General features: G+C 58.0%; 1 protein-coding gene across 1 annotated transcript in view; it reads left to right on the forward strand.

The window, feature by feature from the left end:
* The first annotated feature begins 4,417 nt into the window (after window positions 1-4,417).
* The window catches only part of CSPG4 (chondroitin sulfate proteoglycan 4), a 35,535-nt gene continuing 16,777 nt past the window's right edge, over window positions 4,418-23,175 (forward strand). Inside the window, exon 1 of the mRNA XM_052659769.1 lies at window positions 4,418-4,584. Coding sequence (XP_052515729.1) covers window positions 4,497-4,584 — 88 coding nt within the window. The 5' untranslated portion in view covers window positions 4,418-4,496. The remainder of the gene's footprint in view (window positions 4,585-23,175) is intronic.

Consider the following 23,175-nt stretch of genomic DNA (forward strand, 5'->3'; position numbering starts at 1 on the left):
AGATGAGGCTGTAGGTGCTGAGAGGTGAAGTGACTCGCCTGAGGCCACACAGAAAAGGCTTGGCAGGACCAGACCTCTGGCTCCTAACCCCACATTCTTTCCACTGCCCTGCCCAGCTGCCAGCTCAGACCCATGTCTCCTAACACCCACTGAAGCCTCATCCCCGGTCCTAAGCAGGTATTTCTCACCCTTCTTTTGGGAGCCCCACCCCAGCCCCCAAAAGGATCTGCCCCACACTAAACCCTGAGCAAATATGTTCATGAATATTTTCCATCCAAACGAAGACTCCCAGAGGCTCTCTCTGCAGCCAAGCTGAATATCCACGGATGGAGCAGAGCAGGGGTTAACAGCCTGAGCCAATATTTAGAAATAGCACAACCCCAGGAGGAGTCAGCTGCGGCCAGCTGGTCACAGCCACTGAAGCCACAAGCCTTTGTGGACGTGGTGTGGAAGATGAGTGCTGCTCCTGGGAACAGAGGCCCTGAGAGGGTCCTCGACCTCCCCCAACCCACATCTCCCCAGGACAGCTTGGACCCGGGGAGAGCCTGCGCCTGGCCAGGAGAAACCCTGCCACAGGCCTCCCATCCACAGCCCACAGCCGGCTACCAAGGGCAGCAAACATAACTTTTCAGCTCCTGAACTGTGTAATTGTTGGGAATAGCAGGCCCCACCCCTCCCGTCCTGGCTGCCTTGCACTTGGAGGAGCCCCATGGATGCCTCCAGCCAGGAGCGGGAGCAAGGCCACTCCTAGCCGAGGCCCCGGGTCAGGGGCCCAGGCCTGGGGCCCACCATCATGGAGCTCCTGGCCACGTGACTGCAGGGTCACGGAATTGAGGGCAAAAGCCCCGACTGCACAGTAGTGCCCTGGGTTCTAGATCCTTCATGGTGGAAGGCAACTTCCCTGAGGTGAGGACCTGGGCAACAGGAGCTGAGGCTCTGCCCCACTGGGGCACAAGCACCCGCCATTTACCCCCAATCTGGCTTTGGCCACAGGCTCCCTGGGTGGGCCCCAGGCAGTCAGGGTACAAAACACAGAGGCACCCAGAGTGCCAAGCCCCACCCAAGGCATGGAACAGCCACGGCCACAGCCACAGCCAGAGCGGGCACTCTTCATCCAAGCAGCCTAAGGATGGGAGTGACTGGGAGGACCTGGCCAGCACGCCTGACTGAACTCTGCAGTGGAGAAGCCCATGATGTGAGGCTCTATCGTCTGTCCTCCCGGAGGCCCATCATTTGGAGAAACTAAGGCAGCAGTTTGACTTCTTCAGCCCTCAGCCATGGGCATCCTTCTTCATTCAAGTGTGTCCTAGGTCTTCCTCTTCCCCCCATCCTGGGTGTCCTGTCCTGTGCTTTGCTGGGAATAAATCTACTGAGAAGATAGGAAGTATTGTCTCAACTCGGCGTGCCCCGGGGAGGCGGCGGGGAGGCCGCAGCACTAGGAGAATACAGAGGGCGTCTGTGAAAAGGGAGGTCAGGGTGGGAAGGAAGGCTGGAAGGACTTCCTGGAGGATGGTGAGATATGGCCAGAGAGGCAGGGGCGGTCAGTGATGGCCACCAGGGACACCTGGCGAACCCAAGCCAGAGAAAGTCAGAAGGCAGAGGAAGAAGTTTGAGGATGCTAGGGAGGTCCTAGTGGACTCTACTCAAGATGAGGATGTAGGGGCCTTAGTGGGGGGCACGCTGAGGAGGCTGGCGGGGAGGAGGGACAATTGAGGAGCAGGCACTGCTCAACAATGGCCTTTGTTCTGAGATGATAAGAGGCGGTCAGGGATCAGTTTCAAGACAAAAGGCCTCAACTTTCCGCCAGTCTCCCTGGTATGATGCTGCTCAGCACCAATCCGGGGCTCAAGTCCCAGGCTACAGGCTAAACAAAGGCCTGGCAGGTATGCTCCAGTGCCCCAGCATCCCTTTACCGCTAGAGCCTCAGTTTTTTCATCAGTGAAAAGGGAACACTGTCCCCCAACACACACACTTCCCAGGGTTGTCAAGAGACCAGGTGAATGTTCGGTAAACTGAGATGCCCGAGCAGGGAAGTGACAGTGGGTTATTACTGCCCTGCCAGTTGCCATTATTTTTCCAGGCCTGTGTTTCTCTCCCCAGCTAGCAACCAGGCAGGGGGAGGCTGCAAGCTAATCCCGACTTGAATCTAAGCTGTGGGTGGGAGGCTCCACAGACAGACTAATAATTCCTGGTAGTTGTGGGTAAATCTGAGTGGGTGGGGATTGGGGAGGAAATGGGAGAAGATGGGGAGGGGGAAGGATGGGCAGATGGGGTGGCTGGAAATCTCCACCCATAATTTTGATTCATAAAGAAGCAAAAGTCTTCTCCTCCTTTCTTTTTTTTCATTCCTAAGAAGAAAGCTCTTTTCCTCCAAACGTTGTCTTCTCAGCAGCCCCGGCAACTTGGGGCCCACACTCGGCCAGTAATTAGTCCCTAACAAGGACCAGGTGCCTTGCTGACTTGGAGAGAAGGAAAAACAAGGGACAAGTATGGAACTGATGGCTTTACTGCCACCAAGACCAGCTGCGAACAGCCTGGCCACCTCAGGCCTCCAAGGGTGAACTGGAGGGGAGTTGTTAGGTTTGCCAAAATTCCCCCAGAATAGCAGCAACTGGCTTCTAAGTCAATCCCAGCGTGCATTTATTGGGTACCTACTGTGTACAGCTGCCTCTGGAAGTTACATGCAAACTGTGAGACCCAGGGAAGATGTGCAGCAGGCCTACAGGGCAAGGAGGGAAAAAAAGACAAGCATTCGTTGAGCACCTGCTGTATACCCCAGGCTAGGCACTTGAGGTACGTTAAAGCCTTTAATCCTCACAAAGCCAATTTTACAAAGAAGGAAACCACAGAGAAGTGAAGTGATTTGCTCAAGTTGGACAGCTAAGCAGGAGAGCTTGGATTTGAACCCAGAGCCCCAGTTACCACTGTGCTGTGGGCTTGGGGCCAAAGACCTGGCTCTACCTCCTAGCAGCTGTGTTTCAGTTAAAGTGTTTATCGCTCAGCTGTGGTCAACTCTTTGTGACCCCATGGACTGTACCCCACCAGGCTCCTCTAGCCATGGTATTCTTCAGGCAAGAATACTGGAGTGGGTTGCCATGCCCTTCTATAGGGAATCCTCCCAACCCAGGAATGAAAACTGGGTCTGAGCCACCAGGGAAGCTGTGTAGACTTGCTCAAGTCCCTTAACCTCCCTCAGCCTCAGTTTCTTCATTTGCAGAATGGGGCACAATTTTGTTGCAAACTTTGAAGGGCCGTACACACATGGTAGGACTGTCACTGGGCAAGGGGAGGGGTTGAGGACAGAGTGAGTGGTGGAATGGGGTTGGGGTGGGCTAAAGCAGGCAAGGGTAACAGATTCTGATGGAGGAAGAGAGGGGAGACACTCCAGGGGTTCTCTTCCACCCATTTGCTGGACAAAGAAACCGAGGCCAGGCGATGCCAATGCTGGGATTAGACAGAGGGCAAGCAGAGCCTCTTGATGCCAGAAGCTCTACAGTAACATTGCCCTTTCTCCTGTTTGGGACAAGGCTGAGATTATTGCCTGGGAGGGAGCCAAGAGGAGCAGGGCCCCAGCCTGAAACTGTTAGGTAGGTGCTAAATCCAGGGCCAGATTTCCAGGAGGCAGCCCCAGAGGAAGTTGAAACACCAGATTCAGGAGCCCTTGGGTTCTGGTCCCATAAGACCAGGTATCTACTATCCATCTGGGGGCCTCTCGAGAACCACTTCCAGCTCTGAGCCAGTCTCCTCCTCCATGAAATGAGGGCAGGAGTGGTTGACAGCCACTTGGCAGGGTCCATTTGAGGCAAATGATCCCACGGAGTTGAGAATCCCTCCTGCCTTGTGGGAGAATCTAAAACATCTCTCCTTTACAGACTCAGTCACTGAGGCAGAAAAGGTCAAAGAGGCAATGCCAGTGGGCACAGAGCTGTACAGAACCTCAGGCTGGTGCTTCTATGGCCAAATGGCATTCTGAAGACCCCTCAGAGGCAAAGCAGCCCCAGAGCAGCCCGTGCAGTGGAAAGCGTCTGTCCTTCCTTCCGGGCCTGGCGTGAGGACGCCCCCCACCCACAGTCCTTGCAAGAGCAGAGGGCAGAGAAGCGAGGGGACCAACCCAGCTCACATCTCCTCCCAGAGGAGTTCTCCCGGGAGCCCTTGAGTCGGAGCCCCGGGGAATCCGGGCTCCTCTGGGATTTCGTTCTGAATCTTTAAGTTGGAGCCTGGGTCTGACCGAGCTGTAAGGATCCTCTCACCCTCGACGGGGAGGAGAACCTGCACGGGCCCTTTAAGACGGCTGGGGGTGGGGGGGCCGCCGGGAGAGCCCCGGCCTGAAACTGGAGCGCGGGTCGGCGCCTGCCCCGCCCCGGCGTTAAGTAGGCGGCGGGACGCCCGGGAGCCCCAGCCCGCGCCAGTTCTCTCAACTCGAAGACTCTGGCGTCCAAGCTCCAGGCTCCGGACTCCGCTCCTCGCAAGTTCCCGCTGCCCAGCCCGCCGCCGCGATGCGCTGGGGTCCCCGGGTCCCGCTTCCAGCCCTCGACCTGGCCCTGGCTCTGACCTTCGCTGTGTTGGTGGGACCAGCATCCACAGGTGAGTGAGGGGCCGGAGACCCCGACCCAGACTGGCGGAGTGGTGAAGCGTTTCTTAGGCAGAGAAAAGGGACAGGAGGACCCAGGAGTGGCCCCCAGACGGGGAAACGAGGGGGCTACACTTCTGCCATCCCTGGCTGGGGTCTCTGGCAGCACCACCCCCCACCCAGGGAAGGCAGGATCCCCAGCGACACCTCTCCATCTGGGGGCCAAGTGGACTCTGGTTATCTGAGGTTCCCCCTGGGTCGCTTGCCTAGGGCGTGGCTCTGTGCAGGCCTGTCCTCTAGACCCAGAGGGGACGCCCTGGTGCCGCCTGGGCTCCCCGTGTCCAGCAGGCTCTCTGTGACCGAGTCAGTGTCCAAAGGACACCTGGTGACAGGGCGACCCCACCTCCAACACCCAGGCCAGGAACGGGGAGCGCTGCAAGGTGGGCGGCAGGGAGGAAGCCACCCTCCCCACCCTGTGTGGGGCCCCAAATGCACCCCAGCTGCCACCTCCTCCAGCATCCTTGGGTCTCCTCCAGCTGCGCCCCACTCTGCTCCTGCTCCTCTTGCCGGGTGCATTCTCTGTCTTCACCACCACTCCCTCCTCCCCTCCCTGTCTTCTCTCTCCTCACTGAGAAAGCCTAGCTGGTGACAGACAAGACCACCCACTCTTCAGCCTCCTAGAGGCAGGGCTGGCGCCCCTCAGACAGCCCTGGGCGACCCCCTGCACACCTCTCTGTCCCAGCCATTGGTGCTTGACTCCAGCAGAAATGGAATGCCATCTGAGAGGTGCTAGGACTTATCCAGTCTCTATTCCAATGCCAGAAATCCCACCATTATGGCATTCTTCCCTTAGTGAAGGCATGGTCTAGTTATGCCTTAAGAACTGTGGCCTCAGGGCCCATCAGTCATTAGTACCCATGTATGTATGAATCAGTGCTTCAGCCTACATCTTTCGGGACCATTCCCAAGAACAACTTTGAGCCCAAGAAGGGCCTGAGTCTCCCTTCCAAGGACCTAGGCCACACCCCTCTCCCCATCAGATGGGGAAGCCGGTTCAAATGGATAGTAATCACACGGTACCCAAAAGGGAAATGAGTCAGGGGAGAGCCCCCCACTGGAGTGAGTCAGAGCTGATCCCCAGGCTCCCTGTTCCCATCCCCAAGGACCCCATCCTTCAAGGTCTCAGGGGGTGGGTGATAGGCTGACCCTCTAGAGAGATGGGAAAGGGGAATCTGAGCCGCTAGAGAGATGGGTACACACCCAGCCCCCAGCCTCTAGCCAAAGAAGCAACTCCAGGACCCACCTCCTTGGGCTTCAACTGAGAGCCGTTCCCAAATACCTTCCCAGCATCAGCAACGTGCAGACATCGTGCTGGGCAGTCGGGAGTGCACAGAAATACAGACTGGACTTGGACTCATTCAGAAGGCAGAAAAGCAAATTAAAACTCAAACAGCAACTCCTACCGTGTCTGCAAAGATCCACACGAGGAGTGTGGTGAAAAGAAATTCAGAGGCAAACTAAGGCGGGACAGAGGGTGATCCTTGAGCTAAACCTTGGAGGATGGGAAGGGGGTCAGTGAGCTCAGGCTCTGAGATGGGTGTGAGCGGAGATAAGGAGGCCAGTAGCCTGGATGGAAGGCATGTATATTTTGAGCACAAGCCAGTAAGAGCCACTGGGGTGGGGCACAGAAACCTGAAATGGCAAAATGCAGCTCACAGCCTAAGCCCTGCTGGCAGTAGGGAGCCAGTGCAGGTTTTAGAGAGGAGAGCAGCCAGTGGGGCTAAAAACATCCAGCAACCCCTTCCTTTAGGAGGGATTTGGAAGTGGTGAGGGGGTGGGTGAGCTAGTACCCTGGCCTCCTCCCAGTCTGAGCTCCCCTCTAGCAGCCCACCTCTGTCCCCAGGCCTGGCTTGGCTCCCTGTCCTGGTCTCTGCAATAGGGGCAGCCCCTACCCGCGGAATGTATCACTCCCACCCATCTTGGACACCAGAAGCCTACCCCAAAAGCCTCTGAGTCTCAGGTACCAGAGTGAGGCACACTGGGATGCTTTCCCCACACTCGTCAACATTCCAGAGCATCCAGGTCATGGGGCCTGAGAGTCAAGCACCTTTAGAGACCACCTGGGCCAACCTTCCAATTGTACACACAGGGAAACTGAGGGCCCAGGGAGGAAGCAAAGTGGTCTAACCCGCAGAGAAGCCCAGCTGCCCAGGAGGAACCCCCCAGTCACACTTTGTGGGAGCTCCCCACCTGCGTAGTCAGCTAGGCTTGGGCCCCTATGCCGGTGTGCATGGTAAGTGTGGTGTCCATTCCCTTCTAAGCCCTGTGGGAGTCCCGGCAGAGCCACAAGCATTGGGGAGATTGAGTTGGAGCTGATGTGGTTCCAGAGGGGGGTATAGCACAAGCAAAACTGGGAGGTCCGAGTGGCTACAGAGCATACGGGGCTAGCGGCTCTGCACCTCTTGCCTGCCTCGCATAGCTGACTTTGAAAGGCAGAAGAGAAGGGGCACAAGTGGGACTCAGGAGGGAGTGCCAGGTGGAGAGGGTTCTTGTGTCATCTGGGTGGGGGCCCTGAACTGATGGGGGTGTCTTAAAGAGCAGGGCTAGGGTGGGGGCAGGGGAGCATCAGAAGCACGGAACTGAGCCAGGGTAGACTGTTGCCTCTAAGGATGGTCTGGGGGACCATCTCTGACTGGAGACAGAGACAGCCTCTGAGTCGTGTGTGTGTGTGTGTGTGTCTGTGTCTGTGTCTGTGTGTCTGTGTGTGTGTCTGTGTGTGTGTACACTGGGGCTCCAGCGCTCTAGAGCGGAGCAGGGGCCAGTGCCCTCGGCCCAGCCCACCCGGACTCTGAAAGTGCTGTTCCAAAACCAAGTATAACTGAGCCCCCCTTCCCAACATTCACCCTCCTGCCTGCCCAACCAAGACAAGAAGAGCCTTTCAGTGCTGCCCGCCTGGGGGGCCCAAGGAGGGGGCTGCGCCAGGTGGGCCAGGCCGCCAACGAAGGGCGGGAGGGGAGTAGGGTGTGCAGAGCGCTCAGAGGAAGTGTATAGGGAACTGGGCGTGCTGCCCAGGAGGGGGCGGGTGGGGGCGGGGGAACTGGAAACAGCCCTGACACACACTGGCATACACAGCTGTGGGCCTGCGCAACTGTGTACAAAACCAGCTCCCAGACCTGGGCTGGGTGGAGCCTTCAGGGAAAGAGGTGAGGACAAGATGGGGGGCAGGCGGTGCTGAGCTGCACTGGGGCTCCTATTCAGTGCCAGGAGCAAGTAAACAAGGGGGCCTTTGGGTCTGGGGCCTGAGTCTCCTCCCTTCCAGGTCCCTCAGCATTTTCACTACCTCTCCCCAGCTCCCGCCCCATCCAGCTGCCCTTTTGCTTCTAGCATGCCCTGACCCAGCATGTGCCCTGTACTATAGAGCCTTTAAGAGTTAAGACTCCTTCTCCAGGGACCTCCCTGGTGGTCCAGTGGTTAAGAGTCTGCACTTGCAATGAAAAAGGCACAGGTTTGATCCCTGGTTGGGGAACTAAGATCCCACATGCTTTGAGATGAGACCAAGAAAATATAATAATAAAAGACTCCTTCTCCAGGTACAGGTTTAGGGTGTGTTTCCAAAGAACTGTAGTACCATTATTACTGAATATATGTGAGTAATTTTTGAATGAACTGAATTCATATGAACAATTTTGAACTTGGATTCTCCCTAGGGTAGGGCTTCGTGGCTCTTTCTGCTTCTCAGAAGGGTCCATAACTCCAAACAGGGTCCATAACTCCAGAGAAAGCCCTGGAGTGGGCACTGGCCATGTTGTCCTGCAGCCTTATGGCAGCTCTGCAAGTCAGAAAAATTCCCATTTTACAGATATGGAAACAGACTCTGAGAACCTCAGGAACTAGCCTCCGGCCACTCTTTGGGCACACGGGCTATGGTGTTCTCACTCACCCCAACAACAGCTCAGGCCAGGTGGGCAGCCCCCCACCAGGGGAGAGAGACAGGTCTTTAGGAGAAAGACAGTCCCCTAAGAACCCCAGATCTCTGTGTCCGTCTCCGCAGACCCCTCCAACAACTGCCCCTCACCTTTCTAAACCCTCCCCGCTTCCTCACGGCACAAGCAGATCCTCTTCAAGAATGCCTACCACCCCACCCCTGACAGCCAGGATGGCCTCAGATGCAGGGGAGTGCCCTGGGGCTGCCGTCACAGGGGCTTGGTGGCATGGCTCACCCATGTTCTGGACAGCTTTTCTCCTGTTGACCATTCCTTCTTCCCACTCAGCTCCTGCCCACACCCCTGCCGCTCCCAGCCTGCCAAAGAGCCAGCTCTGCCAGTGCCAATGGGTATCAGCCAGGCGTCCCACCACTGCTCAGGCTAAACTGTTTCAGTGTGTGTCTCTCATGGTTTAAGTGCCCTGGTGGTCAGTGAGGTGGCTTCCCTTCCCAGTCCTCACTGCAGGGACTCCCCAGCCCAGGCCAGCTCCCCCAGGATATTCGTAGGGAAATCAGGACCCAGAGGGGCCTGCTATTTTCTCAGAGTCAGACAGCAAGTCCTTAGCAGGATGGGTGGTAGGCCTCTCGGCTCCTTGTCCTTGTATCCTGGTTTGGATGTGGCCTCCCCCATATGGCCAGCAGCTTCCAGAGGGCAGACCTCCCCTCTGCTTTTCTCTGAGGTCGCCCCAATCTTGCGGAGCCCAGGACAGGGCCCACAAGGGGCATAGAGATCACTGAGCCAACCAAGGATTTTCAGACTGTGTCCGAGGTGCTCCAGGACTTTACATTCCCATATCTGGGAATACAGGATGCTTGTGCCACCCTGATTCATGCATAGCAGTCCCATGAACATGTGTTTATAGATGGAGGTTTTGTGTAAGATACAGTTCTGATAAAGCGTTCTGTGGCTTTGTAAAAAAGGCTTGCTGCTGCTGCTAAGTCACGTCAGTCGTGTCCAACTCTGTGCGACCCCATAGACGGCAGCCCACCGGGCTCCCCCATCCCTGGGATTCTCCAGGCAAGAACACTGGAGTGGGTTGCCATTTCCTTCTCCAATGCATGAAAGGGAAAAGTGAAAGCGAAGTCGCTCAGTCGTGTCCGACTCTTAGCGACCCCATGGACTGCAGCCTACCAGGCTCCTCCGCCCATGGGATTTTCCAGGGAAGCGTACTGGAGTGGGGTGCCATTTGCCTTCTCTGTAAAAACTAATTAATTGCTTTGAGTTAAAACATTCTGAGAGCAGGGGAGAGCCAGGTCAGATACAAGAGAGGACTTCCTGGCTTACAAAGAATCCAAATCAAGATTACAGCACCCGCTGTGGTGCCACCTGCCTGCAGGACCCAGAGCTGTGGCTGGGCCCTCTCTCTCCCCAGCAGATCAGCTGGGATCCGCGTTCAAGGATTACGCTGTGTCCCATCGTCTGGCTGGTGCACTAGACCATCAGATAACAATCCGTAATCCCTGGGACCCTTCCACCGCTGCCCACGCTGTTGCCTACAGCTGGTCTCTCCTTTTCTCTCCATCCTTCAAGGTTCAGCTCCAGCACCACCCCCTGCTTGGGCTGCCGTTTCTAGCCACTGATTATTGCGGGCTGCAGCCTGGTCTGCCGCCCTGCTGGGGCCCTACCCTCCATCTCTGCGGGGTTACAGGCCTTTCTCCCCCTACTCTTACCTGGACCCTGCCCTTATTCTGTGACCTCCATCAATGTGACACCTAGTAGGTATGTGTGCACGTGTGTGTGTGCATGCTTGCACACACGTGCACACACACACATAGAGTGCTTTCAACAGCCTGGCTAAGGAGCTTGTTAGGAGTGTCCAGCCCCCAAGCAAGCAGTCTGGGAGAAGCCCCCAGCTCAGGATACAGTCCCCAGCTCCACCACCCAGCCAGGGCCCCTAGCCTGGGCCATCCTGCTCTCTGGGAAGATCGAGGGGGCGGAGAGAAGGAGACCAACTTCCGTTCCCACCTAAGAGCAGCCCCTCCTCCCCATATTTCAAGAGGGGGCAGCTATAAATATCAGTGGGCCCAGGATGTTGATTCCCATGACTCCAGCCCCTCCCTGCCCCTTCCCTGTGTACAGCGACTGGGGCCGGCGCAGCTCTCCTACAGCTGGAGGTCAGCCAGGCCAGCCTCAGGCCCAGACACACTCACACACACACACGCTTCTCACCATCGTGAGGGAAGGAACGAATCACCCTTTTTGGGCGTCTTGGGGCAGCTCAGAGTAAGCTTCTTCCCTCCCGCCCACCCCGCATCCTGACTCAGGCCCCGCCTCTCCCTCCTCTGAGTCCTCAGCTCTGCAGGGCTGGGGGAGGCAGGAGGCCAGGCTCACCTGGTCAAGAACACGGTAGAAGACAGCTCAGAATTCAGTTCCCACCCAGCCACTCGATGCAAGAGACCAGGCCTTTCTGAGCCTCAGTTTTCTCCTCTCTAAAATAGGATAAATAATTCCTACCTCCTGTGTGTTTAGGATTTGTCTGGAGTAAATGCTCAGTAGGTGCCTGCTCCTGAGGTTGCTAATATTCCGTTATTACCATCTTCTTCTGGAGGGGGGCAGGCCCATCATTGGAGCAAGGTGGGAGTGTGGGGTTCCTGCTTAGGAATCTTTGAGAAAGTTTCCAAAGCAGGGGACTGGATGAGGTGGCCCTAAAAGACAGTCTGTCTGGAGCAAAGTGATGTGGAAAATGGAGCTGTCAAGCCAGCGTCTGCCTGCCAGCCAACCCAGGACCCTTCAAAAGGAACAGGGGGGTGAGTGGAAGGCTACATTTGATTGACTCACTGGGCTGAGGTCCACACACCTGTCCTGTGTGAGGAGAAGCAGAATAGCGCCTCCGAGCCCCACCCCAAAGCCTAACGGCCCCTTGGATAGAGACACTTGAGCGAAGATGCAGCACAACCAATCTGGTGAATGAGTGACCAAATGACTCCTGTCCCAGGAGTAGATGGATGGGGATGGAGAGAAGGAGCGGGGAGCAAGACCTTTATAGGGTGGGGAGCCTGGAAGCCTGTCTTCTCCCTGCTCTCTGCCCACCCTTCTCGGGCTCCTGTGACGGTAGGGGCTGGAGGCCAGGGCCCCGTGATGTGAGATGGTTCCCCTGGAGCTCCTGTGTGGTTATTACTGCCACTCAGCAAGCAGCAGTGGCTGCATCTGTATCAAGAGGATCTCGAATGGAAAACTGAGGATTCTCTCCGCCCTGCCTGGGCTGCTTGGACCCACCAGAGGTATAGGTGATGCCTGAGTCTGTGGATGTGTGAGATCAGAGTTGGTAGAGATGAGGGAGGGTCTCAGGAAATGGCTGCAGACGGGGGTGAGCAGCCTAGGGGAGTGCCAACTGGACAGACTCTCTGGGTAAAGAGCCTTGGCCCCCGCAAGCCATGATCCCAGTGTGGGGGCATCCTCTGCCTTCATCCCCTGAACAGACTGTTGGGCAAAGACTGGCCAGCTCCCTGGTGGTACGTTAATAGAGTCCAGGGTCCTGTCCCCAGCTCAGGTTCCACCTCTGAGCATCTGGCCCTTATGCTTCCAGACGCTCATCTGGAGCCCAGCTTGAACCCTTCCAAGGAGAAGGTACTCGAACAGAAGCCTGCCCCTCCAACTGTTGACAGCCCTGGGATAGGAGAGATGTTGCAGGGACTTGAGTCAAATGTGTAATGTCAGCCCTTGGGATACGTGGCCCTGCTGTGTGGCCTTGAGCAGACCTCTGTCCGTCTGGGTCTCTGGGTCAGATGTCCATTCTCCAAGGTCAGCTCTAAAATTCTGAGCTCGAGCCTCTTCGGAGCAGGAGAAAGATCTCTGCTTCTTTCCAGAGACAGCCAGCTGCTTGTCTGGGTCCACACAGCAAGGCAGACTGGGCTTAGAACAGGACTGAGAGGCGGCCCGGGCTGCCAGAGCTCCCTGGCATGGAGAAACCATTTTTCTAAGTTGGCACAGAGCCCTGGGGTTCTCCTGGGATGAGAGCAACGGCTCCTCTCCACCCCCGGTTCCCATCTTCCAGCCCCCTGGCCCTAGCCCCACCCCACCAAAAATAAACCCAGACCACCCCATCCTGTACCAGCTAGACCCACCCAGCCCCTCCAGAGCCAGTTGACTCATTGCTCAGAGCTGCTCCTTTTTTAACTGTCTGAGTCACCGGTTGTGGCTATAACTCCATGACACATGACCGGGACTATAGACACCCCTACCCCCCAATGGCCCAACCAAGGCAGGGGCCTGAATAGAAGCCAGCGGCAGGTGTGACCCCTGGCCACCGCCTCAGCTTGGAACCCCTCCAGGCCCAGGGAGCTCCCCACCCAGCACGTCAGAACCCAGACCTGTCCCCAGCAGTCCTGGAACAACCCCACCCCCCTGTTCAGGACAGCCCTTCAGAGACCTTGGCAACAAAGCCCTTCAACATCAGCTCTGCCCCCACAGCTTTGCTTTGCCTCCAAAGAGACCCCGGGGCCTCTCAGCCGTGCACTGCCAGGCACACTGCAGCCTTGGATGTGGTAGGAGCAGGCAGAGGCCTGGCCTTCTGGGGTACAGGCCACAGAGATGCCTGATTCCTGCCCTTCCTCACCTGGATCCGACATGCACTGACCAGTCTGCGCAGAGCACCATGAAGACTTTCTGTGGTACAGAACCCCCACTTCAGCTCTTCCCCTGCTCCCCTCTCTCTCCCCTCTGTTCACCATGTCAGCTGGGCCGCAGCTCGGCCCCGCACCCCCGCCTCTCCCCATCTCTCCCCAAGGCTGTCTCTCCATCTCTCTCCCCACCGCTGCTGGCCCTCTCTGGCTGCCCCATCTCTCTGGCCCTGGCCTGTTCTCCTTCCATCACCCAGTCGCAATGGCAGATGGCACTCGCACTCTCCGCAGGCCCTTCTCCACCTCCTAGACTCCTAGATATCACACACCCTCACCTCCAGCCATTCCCACCATGGACTCTGGGCCCCAGGGACCCATTCTTCGAGAAAATTTCCATCCTCATCACCCAAGCCCCCTCCTTCCCTCCCCAGAGCGCAGGCTGCATCCTGTCCCAGGGAATGTTAGGATCCCTCAGACAGTTTGCTTGGAGGCTGAGAAAGGGGGGCAGGGGGCCTGGGAATGGCTCCACCCCCAGCCCCTGCCTGCGCACGGGCCTGCACAGCCTCAAACGCCATCCATCTCCTGTCCATCCATCTCCTGTCCGTGGCTGTGGCCTCCAGCTATAAATAGGGGCTCAGAGTCTATTTTCTTTCAAAACAAGCACCAGACTGTCACCACAGGCCCAGAAAAGCACTCCCCGGCTGGGGCAGTGCCTCGCTGCGCCAGCCATTGTGTCCCACCCCTCCCCACCCTGCCCCAACCTGCAGGCACTGGGGCCCCGGAGGGCAGAGGGGGACTGGAAGCAAGCCCGGAGGTAAGACAAGTTGGAGGGGCAGAGCTGGGGCAAGCCTCTCAGGTGCAACCCCTCCCGGCTGGGTCAGCCAGGGAGCACGGCCCCCTCCTGCCGTGCCAGGCCTTCCCCTCCGTTTCTCGCCACCTCCCATCACCAGTCTTGTCCCTGAGACTCACAGTGTTAACAGAGAGAGGTGACAGTCACACAACTCCTCAAGCTGTGGTGGAGTCTGTTTGCACCCCAAATGCGGGAAAAGGAGCCAAGGGCTGGAGAAGGGTGGGGAGCCTGTCTTTCCTGAAGGAGCACGAGGGCATTTCACAGCCAAAAGGGAAAGGAGAGCTTGCTGGGCAGAAGGCCCAGCCTGAGCAAAGGCCGGAGTGCAGACCTGTCAGGTGTGGAGGGAAAACAGCCGAGGTCTGGTGAGCCTGGTACCTTTGGGTGTTTGAAGGAGTGAACAGGAGAGCCTGGCAGGGTGGGAACAGGGTCACCCAGCATCTTCAATGCCACACCAGAGGACTGGGGGCTCGGTGGGAGGCACTGGGGAGCCATAGAAGGCATCCAGGCGAGCGAGGATGATGGAGCGACTCAGTTTAGGCTAACTGTGGCTGCGATTAACAAAGGGAGGCAGGAAATTCATTAAGCCAGGCGAGGGATGGTGACCATCGTCTTGCGGAATGGCACAGGGAGGCAGGATGGGAGACACATTTGAAGGACTGTGAAGGGGCTGAATGGATGGGAAGTTCATTCAAGGTCAGGAGGAGGGAGAGGGTCAGAGTGACTTTTGGATTTCTGCCCAGCAGTGGGTGCCTATGGGCCCTTCACTGGGTGGTGAGCAAGTTGGAGGATAGATGATGCTGAGTCTGGCTTGAACAAGTGGACTTGGGTTTGGGGGGCTCCCCATGGGTGTTCCTGGTGTAAATGTCCAGAGGGCATTGGCAGGCAGGCCCAGAGCCCTGGAGACTTGGTGCTGGGGACACAGATAGGTGTACCAGAGCAAAGAGGCAGTCCCTGAACCCCAGGGAGAAGTAGGGGGCTGGAGAGAGGGGGCCAGGGATGGGGCACAGCTCAGTGGGTGCTGACAGGCTGGAGGGGTCTACAGAGCTGGCAGGTGAGAGTGCTAGGCTAGGAACTATTCCAAGAGGAGTCAGGCCTGCCCAGCGGTGGGGCAGGGGGTGTCAGTCTGGGGATCTTGGTGGATCCTGGTTAGCACAGAGGCCCCCAGCCAGGGCACTGAGGTTTCCTGGTCCACCCTCTGAGGCCACACACTCCTGTGGGCACAACACCAACGCCAGGGACTTGCTTCTCGGCCTGTCTGCTGTCAGACAGCAGTGCTGATGGGAAAGCCATGCTGCGGGCACGTCCCATCGTTGTCCCTGCATCCCCTTGGGTGCCGATGTTTCCCTGCTGGTGCATGTGTGTGAGCCTCCAGGATGGCAGATGAGCTGACCTGCGGATATAGGGGCTGGGTCCTGCCCTCCAGAGCCTCCAGTCTAGCCAGGCCTGTGGCCACTCAGGCCGGAGGCGGCCGTGCTCTGCCTGCTGTAGTGATCACACCTCTCCAGCAGCCACTTTCTGCTGGCCTGGGCTGGCCAGAGGCCAAGGGTGTGTGTATAGGTTGGTGGGTGATCCCTGATCCAAGCCTCTGCTTTCCCCAGTCTCCTGGATGTGGGACTTTTGTCTGTGGGGTCACCCCACCCCTCTATCGTATATTTCAGGTGGGGGAACTGAGGCACAGATGGTGGTGGCTTCTCTGAGGCACTCAGCCTGTTGAACACAATCTGAGCCAAATGGGGCCAGGCCTCTGTCCAAACCCACAGTCACTGCTTCCAGTATCCCCATCCCAGCTTGCACACTCACTGTCTCCAAGATCTGCCTGCCAGGCTGGGGGAAGCCCTGAGACATCTCTCCGGCAGCCCTGCCCTCAGCGGTTTCTCAGCCCAGAACGATGGGGAGACTTGGAGATGAGCAACAGGCATCTGGGCTCTGGCTTCTGGCCACAACAGGGGCTGGCCCGCCAGAGAGCCCCATCTCACCCTGGGCAGAGCCCACACCCCTGCCTCTCCACCCTCTTCTCTGACCTCCAAGACCCCAGTGGGCATGAGTAGCACTTATCACTTGTTTCTGGAACGTGCCGCCTTCAGCCAGCCTTGAAGAAGGTTCTTCCCTGGTCCGGCCAGCCCCAAGCCAGCCACACTGGGAAAGGCCGGCTGCCAAACCACCCATGGCAAGCAGATGCTCCCCGGCCCCGCTCACTCCCTCCCACCTCCACCCTCAACCCTGAGAGAGGGAGCCCCCAAGGACAGGAAGGGAAGGAAAAAATTGTGTCTTGCCCAGGCAGGGGGCCAGCTCTCACACCCTCCTCCCGCTGGGGCCAGAAGCAGATGCTCCACTTCCGATTCACAGACAGTAACTAACCCCACTCCCCTCCGTGCTTCCATGTGCACACACCCCTCCCTGAATCCGCAGCACCCAGCTCTGGAACCACATGCATGGGGGCTTGAATCCCAGCCTGGCCGCAGCCCATCTTGACACCCTAACACAGACGACTGCCGTCGAGCCTCAGTTTCCTCACCTGTAAAATGGGAGCAACCTCACAAGGACCCTGATGGGGGCTGGGGGCTGCAGGCCCGACGCCAGGCAAGGGTCCTTCCCTATCTTTCTTCTCAGCCCGGGCCCACTGAGATGAGGATCCCACCTTGCTTCTGTGGCCAAGAAAGCCGGAGGGAAGGGGATGTGGAAAAGGGCATGGAAATCCACCCAGCCGCCCTAGAACGAGGCAAATTACAAGGCAAGGAAAAGCCACTGGGAATTGCTGCGCACTGCGGCCGCCCCACCCCAGGGAGCAGCAGAGTCTCCACAAAGACTTCATTGAGGGCCCTGCTTCCTCCCCACCCCAGCCCTCCAGCCTGGGTGGACGCTGGGCTGCTGCTTCCAGCAAAACCTCTCATTTTCCCTCCCACTTCCTCTGTGCCCCACGTGGCCCCAGGGATGGAACACGTGACTGGGTGCCCAGGGCACCAGCCCTGCCCCTGTTGGTGCCTGTGGACCAAGCTCGGCATCTCCCACCCCCACCCATCCCTCTTCAGGGTGCTCACCTTCCACAGGGGGTCTGTGAATTGGAAATGCTCCCCAGCGTATGCCGCTCAGCGCAGGTGGCCTCTGGATGCTTGATTAGATGATAGCCAAGGCCAGTGACCAGGGTCAGAGATCAGCCAATAGCTAAGGAAACTGTTGTCCTGCTTTGGCCTTTTGGGCCTTGCAAGGAGCCAGAAAGGCAACTGAAGAGATTAAGTACCCCAAGAGGGAGTCTCAGAGCTCAAGAGTTCTTGGAGTGAGGAAGGGCGGGGTCGTCTTGACCCCAGTGAGGTCTCTGTTGTGTTGAGATGGGGAGGTGGGCAGGAGGACCCAGCATTCCTGCACTCTGTGGAGACAGCTATTGTCTCCCAAGAAGAAGGCTGCTTTTTCAGCTCCCATGAAAGTGAAAGTGAAAGTTGCTCCATTGTGCCTGACTCTTTGCCACCCCATAGACTGCAGCCCACCAGGCTCCTCTGTCCATGGGATTCTCGAGGCAAGATTACTGGGAGCAGATAGCCGTTCCCTTCTCCAGGGGATCTTCCCAACCCAGGGACCGCACCCAGGCCTCCCGCATTCCAGGTGGATTCTTTACCATGAGCCACGAGGGAAGCCACGCGGAAGTTGACTCCCATAAGCTATTGTTCCTACAGCCATGGCTTGCCGGGCAAGAGAGGCGTGGGTGGTTGGCGGGCCACTGGGGTGGCTCTGGTCACTCTCTGGTCTGGAATCAGGGCAGCAGAGCCAGTGCCGTGAGCGCTGTGGGTCTGCAGGTGTGTGAGCATCTTCTAGGCGCCAGCCCCGGCAGGTGCTAAGCCACCTAGCCTTGGCTTTATGACCCCAGTGTCATCACCATGGGCAGGTTACATTGTCCTTTGGGTCTGACCTGAAGTCATCGCTCTAACCTTCCCCCTTGTTATCTTCAGTGGAAACAGCCTGGGTGGAAGGTCATAGCTCGGTTTGGGAGGGCTGAGGCTTGGGGGACTGTGGGATGTGATGAGGGAAGGTCAGGCACCTGAGTAGATGCGGTGGCAGCTTCTCCCTCACCTGGGGGCCCTAGGAGCAGGTGTAGCCAGGGAGTTATGGTCCAGTATCCAGAGCCAGACTGGGCCCACGGCGCCGAATCCTCACCTGCCCACACGCCTGCCCTCAACCCGCCGTGATGCATGGCGCTGACCTGCACTCAGGCACACTCATGCCCACATGCAGCCCACTGAGGTCGTTCGGGGGTCTGCTGTGCTTTGTGGGGTCGAGTTCTCATCCCCACACTTTCGCTTTCCCAGCTCCGAAATGGTAGGGGGCGGTGGCGGGAACATCAGCTTCGCTGGCAATCCTGGGGGCGGAAACTCTGGTTCTGAATCAGAGGGAACTTTCCACCCAACCCGGGCCTCCCCAGAGGTTCCCTGGCTTGGGAACAGTGCTGGTAAAGAAAAAATGAGCCCCTTGGAGGCGCGAGAGGAGGGGATGAGGCATGAGGTCCAGGGAGCCTGGGTGATGGGGCAGAGCACCCGGCCCATCCCTGCTCGCACACAGGGCCGCATTCAGCCCGCAGGTGGGCCACACACACACCCCAACGAGGGGAGACAGAGAGCCCTTCAGCCCTGCCTTGGCGCTCTCTGCAGCCCCTCGGATTCCCTCCGAGGGACTCTCCCAGCCTCACCGCTGCCTACCCAGGATCTGGTTAGAAATAGGATCTGTCATCCCTGGGGCCAAACCCTGAGAGGCCCTGGAGAAGAAGCCCAGCTTCACCCCAGAGTGGGACCCCTCCTCCCCCAGCTGGCTGGCGGGTCTCCCTGCTCCTGTCCCACATCCTGCCTGCTCTCTCTTGGTTTTTCTTCCTCCATCTCCTACCTCAGGCCTCCGTCTGGATTCCTGAATTCAGTCTTTGCGGAGGAGAGAGGGTCTTTATTTTTTAAGCTCACTTTTAATACCTTTCTCAGGCTTTCTGTGTCTCTCGACTTAGTTCCCCTTTTCCATTCCCATCGCTATGTTATTATTTTGGTGAATGAATGATGAGTGAGTGAATGTATGGGTTCCCACTTTTCTCCCCGCCCACCTCTCACCTCCTGCTCCATCTCAGCGCCACTAGCTGAACCTCGCCCACATCCCCTGGTCCAGGTTCCCCGCCGCTCACCCTTGACTGCAGGGCCAGGCATTCCCCACCGGCCATCCTGCCCAGCAGCTCTGGGCTCCCGAACTTTCTCCCTTATAAAGTCAGGCGGCAGCAGACACCCAGGAATGCTGCTGCTGCCCATGACGCATGCCAGCTGCAGGGCTGCCTGGCTGCCCCCAGGCGACCAGGAATGTGATGGAAGCGGGGCACACAGAAATTGATTGCCCGGGGTGGGTGGGGTGGGGTGCCTGGCAGGCAGGGCTCTGACAGGCAGCAAGGCCCAGAGCTACAGGCTTTCAGCTCCTGTCAAATTGCTTCTCCTCTGAAGCCTCAGTTGTCTGTCTGGTAAGTGGAAGCCAAGTGCCTTCCTCCAGGCAAGGGCCACAGAGAGCCTTGATATTGTACAACCATCACCAAGGGATGGGGGTCCCAGGGCTGGGTGGGGGAGCAGGTCTGGCTCTCTGGACTGTCCTAGGGCAAGGGTGGTGCCCCGAGTTACAGCCGGGATGGGAAGGGGAAGAGGGGGCTGAAGACCAAGAGAAGGAGAGAAGTAGATGAGCAGAGGCAGAGACAAGGGAGTCGTGGGACAGAGGGAGAGACAAACTTGGCCAGCCCCAGGGGTTCCGAGGACCTGGAAGGAGCTGGGTCTGCAGCAGCCCCAGGACTGGAAAGGCACCTTTGCTTGAGCCCCTGGCCCTGGCCTGGGGGGTGGTTGGGGAGCCTGAGAGAGACTGAGAGGCCAAAATCCTGCTGCCAAGTAGAGGGCTGAACGCCACGATGCAAGTAAGCCTCATGTTTGGGGTCCCCCAAGGACAGGGACCCGGTCCTCACTCAAACATCCTAGGAGTGGCCCAGGGAGCCAGGAGATGCCAGCATAACCCATGCTCTGCCAGGGGGTGGCTTGTTGGGGGACCTGGGCCTAGGCTTCATCTCCATGTGTAAGGAGGGGGTGCGGCGGGGATGGAGACAGACTCTTTCTGTGCCCCCAGCCCTCGTCTCAGGAAGAGGGATGGAGGCACCCGCCCTGAACCCAGACAGCAGCGCCCTGTTCGTGGGCAGGAAGGGCGGGGAGCTGTGGGATTCTCCACCTTCAGCAAACCTCTTGGGCGGATGGGTGCCGGGCGAGAGGGGTGGCAGCCCTCCAGGAATACACTGCCCCTTTCATGGAACCCGGAGCAGGAAGGCGGGCAGGCACCGAGGGGCAAGACAGGCCTGGGCACAATCATTGCTCTGTCCTGGCAGCTCCCGGCCCACACGCGCACACATGCACAAACACACAGCCTTACGCAAACCCAAAACACACTCCCAGCAGCCACCCACACACTCACACACACAGGCGAGTACACATCTGCGCAGCCCAGGACACCCGCCTGGTGTGCCTTCTTCCAGGCAGAGAAACTCATAGCTGGGACACTCGTCCTGCCCCTCCTGCTTGTCCCTTAGGCCCTCCGAGGCATCCTGATCCCCCCATGCCAAAAGCTTGGAGCTGCCCAAGCAGCCCACACCATTGACCTTCTGCACACTCACCTTTGAGAGCAGACCTCAGGCCAGAAAGGGACTTCCAGGACTAATCCCTACAGACAGGAGTGGGAGAGAGTGGGGAGGGGTGCCCATTTTACAGAATGGTGACACTGAGGCCTGAATTGGGCCCCTTCTGGCCCAGAGGAGAGCCCACATAGCTGCTGCATGCCTGAACTGGTGTTTTGATGAATCATGGGTCTTCTTGACCCAGGAGAGTCAAGGCCAGGCCTCCAGGCTGTAATGAGGCCTCCTCTCTCCCCCGTGCTGCCCTAGCATCCCTATCAGGCTGCCGAGCCTGGTGTGGCCCCTGCTGCTTTCCTCTCTACTCCTCTGTCTTCAGCATTTCCAGAACCTGTACATCCCCGCCAGCCTCTTAGCCTTGCTTCCCTCTGAGATTGCCCATTTCCCTCCCTCTCCGCTCCTCTACATAACCCTCACCTCCCCCAGGAAGCCCTCCAGGATTGATTCCTAGCTCATGCCATCTTTATCCTGCCTGCCTTCTCCATTTGAAGGCCCTCTCCAACTGTTCCCCCGGTCTGCCGCCCAGGACAGAGACTCTTGGTTCTTACCACTGCCACCCATCAGAGACAGAGAGGCGGCAGAAGACCAGGGGATGGGGGGAATGGCACTATCAGAGTTTCCAAAACCCCAGCCAGCAAGGCCTCATAGGCCTCTGTTGGGGTGAGGGGGCTTCCCGGCCTGTGTGCTCCCGGCTGCACAAGGCAGCCTGTGTGAGCCCTTCCCGCGTGGCCACACAGGAAACAGCAGGGCCCAGCCCCTCAATGGGCCCATTCAGACCCCAGCTCTCTCTGGAAAGCACCTCTGCTTCCTGTCGCCCTCCCACTCTGGCCTGGAGAACCAGACCAAACAGGCTGGTACTCCCCCATGCCAGAAGGGCGCTGCAGGCAGGTGGTTCAACGGTTAGAGCCAGCCAGCTGCTTCAGTTCCTGCCTGGTCCCCAGCTGGACCACGCCCTGGCAGGTTGACATCCACCTTTAGTGAAAGGGAGTGTGAGTGAGGGGCTGTGCTCACTCACACACAGTTGGGAAGCAAAGGGACCCCCAGCCAGTGCACATTAGCCAGTGAGGGTTTAACAACAGGCACTCTGGAAGACAGGGAGCCCTGATCGATGTGTTTTGCCTCTTTCCATGGTATAAATAAGCTCACTGGGCAGCATCACCTGGCTTACAACATTCCTGAGAATGTAACGGTCATCTCTTGCCAGCCATTCTGAGCTTCGCTGTGATGGTGGCTCCATCCTACGGGGGGCCACCTGCCTCCGCCCCTTGCGCTGCGGCTGCCCCCAGCTTAGTGTGCTGCGTTTTGTTCCTCAGAATCCGTGACCTTGCAGATAAAACACCCCTGTAGGTGCCTGCCAGCTGCCAGTTCCCTGGTCTGTCCCTCGTGGACACCGAGGTGTGCTGGGCCCACCGGGCTGTGTCCACCTAGACGGCTTTGCACTTTTGCTTTGATTTTTTTTTAGCTTTCTAGAGAAGGCTCTGGTGTGGCCAGCAAGTGCTGGCAAGAGGGGATAAGTAGAAGGGATTTCAGCTCAGCCTGAAGGGGAGAACTTCATCTTTCTTGGGCATCCCTCCATCTCTACAGGCTGTGTTGACTACCCTTAGGGCACACAAGTCTGGGACTCCTCCAGTGGCTGATGCAGCTTCCTCAGGTGCATGTTAGCTGGCTCAGACCCGCCCCGGGGAACAACGCGTAGAAGGCTGGTTCCAGATCATCCCTAATGAGGCCAACAGCCTTGACTGACTCACAGAGGATTTAAGAGAAGATCAAGGAGGATGAATCATCTTTTTAACCCCCTCCTGTCTCCCCTTACCCCACCCCAGCCCTGGACATCAAGGAGGCAGAGTCAGTATTATATTTGGCACTAGTCTCCATGAAAGGAATGGACCAGAAATTGTGGCAGCAGGCTAGAGGCCAAGGGAAGCTCATTTGGAGAAATTTCCTGGAGGGGGTGACAACTTAAAAAGAGGAGGTGTCCCAGTGTAGGGCCTACACAGTGACCCTGGGAAACCCCAAATATGACCTCCTGTCTTGGGAGGCCCATCATACTGTCAGCCCCTCCTAGGCCTTGCCTGCAGTCTGAGACCCAGGCTTGGAGAACTCAGCTGAACCCTGGCTTCCGGGCCGTGGTGGAAATAATGGGGCCGGATCTGACAGCTCACCAGGAACCATTAATAGCTAAGCAGCAGGAAGCAATACAGGGTGATGGAGGAAGCTTTGGCCCCTCTTGGGTCTGGCATCACACATGCTCTCCATCTGGGCTCAGAGCCTTTGCTCTTCAGTGGACTCATCGCCACCAGGGCTCAGCCGTGGCCAGCCAGTCCAGGAGCTAAACCAGATGGGCACCTCGGAGAAAGAATCTGAGCAGGCATCAGTCTGGGTAGCAGTGGTTCTCCTAGAGTTTCATCCCTGGGGGTTGTGGCCATCAGGCCACTTGATTAGGCCAGTGATGGTTTCCCTTTGAGCCAGGAAGGAGCCAGACCCAGGATGGGGATTCCTCTAGGGCCCAGGAGAAGAGAGCCGGAGCTGGCAGAAGCCTCTGG

Source organism: Budorcas taxicolor, chromosome 21 (assembly GCF_023091745.1).
Source record: "Budorcas taxicolor isolate Tak-1 chromosome 21, Takin1.1, whole genome shotgun sequence".
In the NCBI taxonomy this organism is placed as follows: domain Eukaryota; kingdom Metazoa; phylum Chordata; class Mammalia; order Artiodactyla; family Bovidae; genus Budorcas; species Budorcas taxicolor.